The following is an 8,101-nucleotide window of genomic DNA, read 5'->3' on the forward strand; positions in this document are numbered from 1 at the left end:
TTGGAAAGGCCATTCAAAGTAAGAGAAAAAAATGCAAAATTAAATGTGCCCTGCTGTATTTGCCACAGAAAATGTTAAAATTTCTCTCTTTAAAGAACATAATGAAGCAAGTCACAGAAAGCATTTTACAGATAAAATGTTCTGAATCTCAATCACATTCTTGTTAGCGTGCAAATTCGTGTAATCTCTGTAATGGGCAATTTGACAATGTCATCCCATACCTGTTAAAATACAGTCCTATATTGCACAACTTGGCACTGCCACCTCTGTAGATCTGCTCTACGGACATTGCCAGCAAAAATATATCAGAGTGGGCCTAGCACGGTGGCCTGGCAGCTAAAGTCCTTGCCTTGAACATGCTGGGATCCCATATGGGCGCTGGTTCTAATCCCAGCAGCTCCACTTCCCATCCACATATGCCTTTGTGAAAATACCCCTACCAACTATGAAGCTCAAAAAGGGTGGAAGAAAGAATAATAAAATACCCATAATATACACAGTTTGAAATAAGAGGCTTCAAGAGGTTCATGGAAAATAAATATGAAAAAAAACTCTGAATGTATTGAAAAGACTTTCACATCAAAATTAACTTTTCAATGTCATTTTCTACGAAATAAATAAATACATCCTTTTCAGGACCATAACGACAGCTGTCTCTGGAAAGAGACTTTTGGGAAGACAAGCTCTTTATTTTTCATTTTGAACTCTGTGCTGTTATACATATTTTAAGCCTGTGTCTATCATTTTTTGTGATTTGAGCGAGGTGGGATTATGTGGCAAGAGTTGACGTCACTACTAGGGACCCCCACATCCCTCACCATAGTGTCGGGTGCCAGTCCCAGCTATTCCACTTGTAATCCAGCTTTCTGCTAATCAAACCCTGGGAGGCAATAAAAGGTGCTTCAGGTGGTTGGGTCCCTGCTACTCCCCTGGGAAATGGGCTCCTGGGCTCCTGACTTCAGCCTGGCCAACCCTGGCTGCTGCAAGCATTCGGAAAGTAAGCCAGAGGATGGAAGACCTCTGCCTGTCTCTCTCTTAGCTTTTTAACTAAAATGATAAGAAGTGTTTTTTAAAAAGAATTGGAATTATGAACTCTTTTGGTTTCCTTATTTATGCATGTGTATTTAACAATAACAATGAACTGGTTGTTAGAACTGAGTATTATTTTCTTCCTGACCTCTGTCATGGAGATGCCAGATGAAGTCAAAGAGGATACCAGATGCAGCCAGGGCTGCTGTGGCAGCACGTACCACTGACCCCGCCCAGCAGCTGTTCTGCCACAGCAATCACGAGCATCCCGGTCAGCCACACCACCAGGTCATCCCAGTCCAGTCCTCAGCGCTCAGGTGCCCAAGTAATTACAGGCCTGAGGTTGAATAAACTGTGCAAGTGTGTGAGGTGCCGTGAGACACCTGCAAGGAAGGAAGGAAATTCTAAGCAACTGAAAGGGTCAGCATTTGAAGGAGAGCCCTGGGAGAGACAGCAGCACCGGAGTGTGGTCCCTAACTGGGCTTTCTCAGAACGTCCTGCATCCTTGTTTCCCAAGAGTTGCCTTCGCATTGCAGCTGGCTTTCCCTAAGGTAGTAGTGTTTCTATGTGGGATAAATGGGACCTTTTGACTTTTCTGCGTATTCCGAGGTTTCTGCAATCAGCACATGTGATTCTTATCATGATAAAATGGTAAGTTGCAGGTGTAGGTCAAAAAAGTGAGGTTACTATAGGAGTCCACAGGAACTTCTGTAATTCATGGCGTCTCATCAGATAATGCTTGGAAATTAAGTCAGAGAAAAGCGGGAGATGTACGGATTTGCCCAATGGTGAGGTTCAAGGACTGTCTATACTTTTGTCCTTGGGGCAGGATTGGAGTAGAGAAGAATCAACAAATGGACAGAGGTGAGGAAGAATGAAAGAAAGGTGAATGCTGGGGGGAACATGAAACCTGTTTTCACTAGATTTATTATACATTTGTTCCCATCAGATTCATGAATGTATAAGGGGAACAGGAGTAAGCAGGCATATGAGGCTATGGCTCAGGCTGGGCACTAGATGGCAGAAGCTCCCAGCAAATTTTTATAGTCAGCACCTCGCCTGGAAATGGCCCAGGAGCCACAACATGTCTGCACGGTGAAGACACGCTGCTAGTGAAATTAGCAAGATCCAAAGAGGCGAATACTGCGTGATCTCAAGCACGTATGACATCTGAAAAAAAAAAGTCAAAGTTGTAATAACAGATAACAGAATCGTTATCACAAGGAACTGGTGGGTGGAGAAAACCAGATGGTGACCAAGGGTTACAAACTCAGAGTTATGAGTAAATTCTGAAGGCATATGTAGAGTAGCGACTATTGTTAATACATTTGAAATTGACTAAGTACTAGCTGGACATGAGGTGAATGTAAATTATTCAGCTTGACTGTGGTAATCACTGCATGATATATATTTAAATAAAGTTATACATCCTAAATACAATTTTCACTTCTTAGTCACATCTCAATACTATTAGGGTGAAAGAGAATGATGCATTAAAGATGACCTCTGAATTGCAAACTTTTAGGAATATCTAATTAAATGTTTAGGACTTTTTTAAGATTAATTTTTATTGGACAGGCAGATTTACAGAGATAAAGATCTTCCATCCACCAGTTCATTCCCCAGGTGACCGCAACAGCGGATGGGAAGTGGAACAGCCAGGACACAAACTGACACCCATATGGGACCCCAGTACGTGCAAGACAAGGATTTAGCCACTGAGCCATCACGCCAGGCCTTTGACTTTTCTTTTTTATCTGTGCACAAGAGTAACATGTGATGTTAAAAAAAAAAAATCCATGACTGCCTAAGTCTTTATCACCTCTTTCAATATGTGGATGGGGGGCTTCAGAAAGTTCATGGAAAATGTATATTATCTAGAAATTCAGACTTTCTATACACCTTTACAGCCTTTGCTTCTGTTACAAAAATTCTATGATAAGGAAACATTTAATATTTTTTAATAGTCAAATCAGGAAACCACCAATCAAAGGCATTACAGCCAGCTTAAGCATCTAACACAAACCACCAAGATGCTGTTCTGTTACAGTTCTGCCTCGGAAAAAAAAAAGCAATCAAGTTTACTAGAGGCCTTGTTAAGCTAACGCTGCATAGGTTATCTTTTATAGACTTGGTTATCTGCAAGTGTTACTTGTATCTCTCCGGTTATCCTTGGCCACGTCCTGCAGAGCAGTATTTGTACTCTCTGTCCTCTGCATGATGAATACCTTCCATTTGAGTTCTGAGAACCAGCATCTATTCAGGGTGGATGGTATGTTCAAAAGATGGGTAACCGGAGCACAAAGAGAGGACGCTAGTCTCTGTTGCTTAGTTTGCTCCCCAAATCTGGCTGCCTTTGAACACAATAGCAGGAGCTGTTGGCCGATATTGTAGGGGGCGTGCTGAGCTCATTGATTTCCGGGTTTCTGGTTGAACTCCATCCTGAATTCACTGAACGACCTTCTAGGCTCACTTTCGGTCTTGATCCTTGCTCTTTCCTGTCAGTCTCCCAACAGTGTCCCCAGTCCTGCTTGTGACACCTCCTTTACATCTCCTTGAGTTTTTCCTTAGGGAATCAAAGCTTGCCCAACAGTGTCTGTTCTTGGAATATCTTTCAATCTTGATGCCATATGGTTCAAGGAATTCTTATACTTTCCCAGCATTTGTTACTCCTCGTAAACCCCTAACCACTCCCAATTAGGGATTCAAAATGAGCCTAAAAAAAAGATTCTTGCCTTTGAAAAACTAGCACACCCTTACAACAACTACAGAAAACAACTTGTAAAATGATTTATAATTAAGTAACTAATTAAGGAGGCTACTATAGTGTATGTCTCAGCTACAAAATGCACAGAAATATAGGCCACTAATGACTTGCTCTTCAATGAAAGGAGGTCCAAAGATACTATTGGCATTTCAAGAAAGCACTAGAATATAATCCTGAGTATGCATGGACAACGGTTGTTCCCCAAGCCAACTGACGGATTTTGAGTTTCCATGAGACACTGGCTTACAGGTTGCTGCTGTGGTTCTGGACAAAAGATTCTTTTTGTGCTTAATAGATGAATGCAGTTCACTAAGTGAAGAATGAGTTTTCTCAAGCCTGGCACAGTGGCCTATCAGCTAAAGTCCTTGCCTTGAATACCCCAGGATCCCATATGGGAACTGGTTCTAATCCCGGCAGCCCCTCTTCCCATCCAGCTCCCTGCTTGTGGCCTGGGAAAGCAGTCGAGGACGGCCCAAAGCCTTAGGACCCTGCACCTGCGTGGGAGAACTGGAAGAAGCTCCAGGTTCCTGGCTTCAGATCGGCACAGCATTGGTCATTGCAGTCACCTGGGGAGTGAACCATCGGATGGAAGATCTTCCTCTGTCTCTCCACTTCCCTATATACGTATTTAACTTTGTAACAAAAATAAATAAATCTTTAAAAAAAAAAAAAGAAAAGAAAAAAGAATGAGTTTTTTGGGGTGGGGAGGAAACATTAAAAAAAAAAAAAAGCCAGGCAAAAGTTCTCCTTTGAAGGTTTGGCAGAAAATGAATAGTAAGATTGATTTGAATGAGTCTACTTCCATTATTGCACTTGCTGTTCCAAGTCACTGGCTCCTCACTGCCCACCGCACAGTTCCCACAATGACCTCCTGCTGCAAGCGTATTCCATGAGAAAAGGATCTGCTACTGACCCTGCGTTCTTTGGCTCAGTTGTAACCATAAATAGACAAGGTGCTAGTGTGCAACCCAGACAAGATCTATAGGGGGCTTTTGCGCCAGCAGAAGGGAGGCAGCCCGGTAAGAGATTCCACCAGCTGGCCACCCAAGGGGAGCTTTGCAGGTATGTTAATGTAGACGAGGAGGCGTGGCAGTCTCAGCTCACAGCTAGTTTAAATGACAGGCTCAAGGTCCGGACTCTCCATGTGTGTAGGCCACTTCCCTGCTTGCCTCTTCTACAGACTCCTAGTCTCTGAAGATCTTCAATGTTGTAAAATCGTAATCTGAGCAGATACATTTATCTTTACAAATTCCCCTACCTTTTTCTGCCTCCTGTTGGGATTCCCTTCCTTCCCAGTACTGCTAAAGGCAGCGACCCATGAACTTCCAAGTGCAAAAGAATCACCTGGAGTGTTCATGTGATAAAGACTTACCTCCAGGGGGCAGGTGCTGTGACACATCAGGTTAAGCTTCTGCCTGAAGCACTAACATCCCATTTGGGCACTGGTTGAAGTCCACTTCCAATCCATCCCCTGCTAATGGCCTGGAAAATCAGTGGAGGAGGACCAAAATGCTTGAGTCCCTACAGCCACATGGGAGACCTGGCAAGAAGCTCTTGACTTCTGGCTTTGGCCTGATCCAGCCCCAAGCATTCCAACCTTTTGAGGAGCAAACTAGTAAATGAAAGATCTCCCTTTGTCTCTACTTCTCTCTCAGTAACAGATAAATAAATACATCTTTAAAAAAAAAAAAAAAAAGACAGTTGTAGGCTGAGAGAAGCTCCAAGAGAAGGGAAAGATTTATTTACCAATCGTAGTCTCTCTCCCTGAATAATCCTGCTTTCCCACTCATCTTTGAACTTTCTGTCACTTATCTGGTAGTAGTGTATTTAGCTACCTATGGAAATTTAATTTTTAAAAAAGATTTATTTATTTTTATTGGAAAGGTGGATATACAGAGAGGAGGAGAGACAGAGAGAAAGATCTTCTGTCCAATGATTCACTCCCCAAGTGACCACAACAGCTGATACTGTGCCTATCTGAAGATGGGATCCAATAACCTCCTCCAGGTCTCCCACGCAGGTGCAGGGTCCCAAGGCTTTGGGCCGTCCTCGACTGCTTTCCCAGGCCACAAGTAGGAAGCTGGATGGGAAGCAGGACTGCCAGGATTAGAACCAGCACCCATATGGGATGCTGGCATGGTCAAGGCAAGAGCCCTAGCCGCTAGGCCACTGGGCCGAAAATATAAGATTTTTGATATGCATATTTGTATTCTTAAGGAATTACTTACTGCAGCTTCTTCCTTTTATGTTTGAGTCTGTGTCCAGAACCATCAGTTACTAAGTCATCCAAGAACTCCTGGCCAGTCTTCTCCAATTTTAAATCACCCAGAAAAAGAATTTTTTTTTTTTTCAAACTGAGCTTTCAAAAAAAAAAAAAAAAAACAACACATTAATGACATTTGCTGCAAGGCAGTGGTTGGCCAATGTCTCATCTCATTAGCTTAAAATAATTAAAATGCTAGACAACGGCTTTCAATTCCTCTGGGCTTACTCAGACGCTACACTGCTGTACTTTTGGTACAAAGTCACTTAGTGTTGCATTAATTTCTCTGTCCTGCGGTTATCACACACCACTTGATGTCAGAGGCATGTGCTTTGTACCAATTGTACAAAACACAGATTAGAACAGGCCCCGGCAAGTAGTTAAATGCTGTATGAATAGTTTCAAGTAAATGTAAGAGCACAACATGTTTTAAGTGCTTACCTCTCTGGTAGTCACACACACAGCTAATTTATTTCCTGTCCCAGGATGTTGAGAAAACTTCAATATCAGAAAGAAACAAGACCAGGAAAAAAGGAAAGAAGTCATGAAGTTAAAAATTTAATGTATACAGACTTGCTATGAGAAGTGGCTTTTGGTTTGTTTGTTTATTTTTTTTTAAGGCTTATTTATCGTGGGGAGAGGGTTAGGGGAGGGGTGGGGGAAATCCCAGTGCCTATAAAACTGTGTCACGGACCCGGTGCGGTGGCGCAAGTGGTTAAGGCCCTCGCCTTGCACGCCCCGGATCCCATATGGGCGCCGGTTCTATCCCAGCAGCCCCGCTTCCCTTCCAGCTCCCTGCCTGTGGCCTGGGAAAGCAGTCGAGGACGGCCCAAAGCTTTGGGAACCTGCACCCGCGTGGGAGACCCGGAAGAGGCTCCTGGCTTCGGATCGGCATAGTATCGGCCGTTGCGCTCACTTGGGGAGTGAATCATTGGACGGAAGATCTTCCTCTCTGTCTCTCCTGTCTGTATATCCGCCTTTCCAATAAAAAAATAATAAAAATAAATCTTAAAAAAAAAAAAAAAAAGAACAGAGCCCTGGATGGTCACCAAACCAGTTTCTGGCTCAGACACTGTGCACTTCTGTTGTCCGGACCCTTGGTGTGACTAAAGGGCTTAGCATGGGTATTTTGGGCCTTTGCCACATATCCTAGATACTAGTACTTGATCTTGTTTGCTGGCTTGCACCCTCACTTCAACTCCTGCGGTGCCGCTGGCCTGTGAACACTATGGCTTGCTCCATAGCCTTGGTGTTCACTTCTGTTGTGACATCTTTCTGATTCTCTGATGTGCTGCTTATGCAATCACTTGGTCATTCATTATTTTACAACCAGTGAGTGGAATTTGTTTTAGGCTTTCAATTTTAAAAATTAGCTTAGTTTCCATTCTCAGTCACACATGTAACTTTATATTTCTGTGCTTTAAGGACTAACAGTGGGAAACACAACAAGAGCAGTTCTGGGATGGATGTCAAAATGCCTGGATTCTAGAGATCATTTCCATCTAATTTTTAAAGTGGCAAAGCTGGACCCGGCATGGTAGCCTAGTGGCTAAAGTCCTCATGTTGCACACACCAGGATCCCATAGGGTGCCAGGTCTAATTCCAGCAGCCCCATTTCCCATCCAGCTCCCTGCTTGTAGCCTGGGGAAACAGGTGAGGACTGCACAAAGCCCTGGGACCCTGCACCCAAGTGGGAGACCCAGAAGAAGCTCCAGGCTCCTGGCTTCAGATCAGCTCAGCTCTGGCCATTGCAGCCCCTTGGGGAGTGAATCAGCAGACAACGAAGGATCTTCCTCTCTGTCTCTCCTCCTCTCTGTATATCTGATTTTCCAATATAAATAAACAAACAAAACTCTTTAAAGTGGCAAAACCATTTACCCACCAGTGCCTCAATTTCCTGTGTGAAAAGATAGCAGTATCTCCAGTTTTCATCTCTTTAAAAAGGCTGTGAGTGTAAGTGACATAAGAGAAGATATTCACGAAAAGGAACAAATGGTTTCCTTCATTGTCTTAGCAGAGGAATGAAAAGGGGAGGTTCTACT

The 8,101-nt window shown here is 43.4% G+C and overlaps 1 protein-coding gene across 1 annotated transcript in view; it reads left to right on the forward strand.

Annotated features, from left to right (window-relative positions):
• The window catches only part of LOC121148228 (ankyrin repeat domain-containing protein 20B-like), a 42,481-nt gene extending 40,017 nt beyond the window's left edge, over positions 1-2,464 (forward strand). Inside the window, exon 15 of the mRNA XM_040968316.1 lies at positions 1,979-2,464. Within this exon, the coding sequence (XP_040824250.1) occupies positions 1,979-1,994 (16 nt within the window). The 3' untranslated portion in view covers positions 1,995-2,464. The remainder of the gene's footprint in view (positions 1-1,978) is intronic.
• Positions 2,465-8,101: the final 5,637 nt, after the last annotated feature.

This window comes from Ochotona curzoniae, unplaced genomic scaffold (genome assembly GCF_017591425.1).
Source record: "Ochotona curzoniae isolate NIBS_2020 unplaced genomic scaffold, NIBS_Ocur_1.0 scaffold_4683, whole genome shotgun sequence".
Taxonomy (NCBI): domain Eukaryota; kingdom Metazoa; phylum Chordata; class Mammalia; order Lagomorpha; family Ochotonidae; genus Ochotona; species Ochotona curzoniae.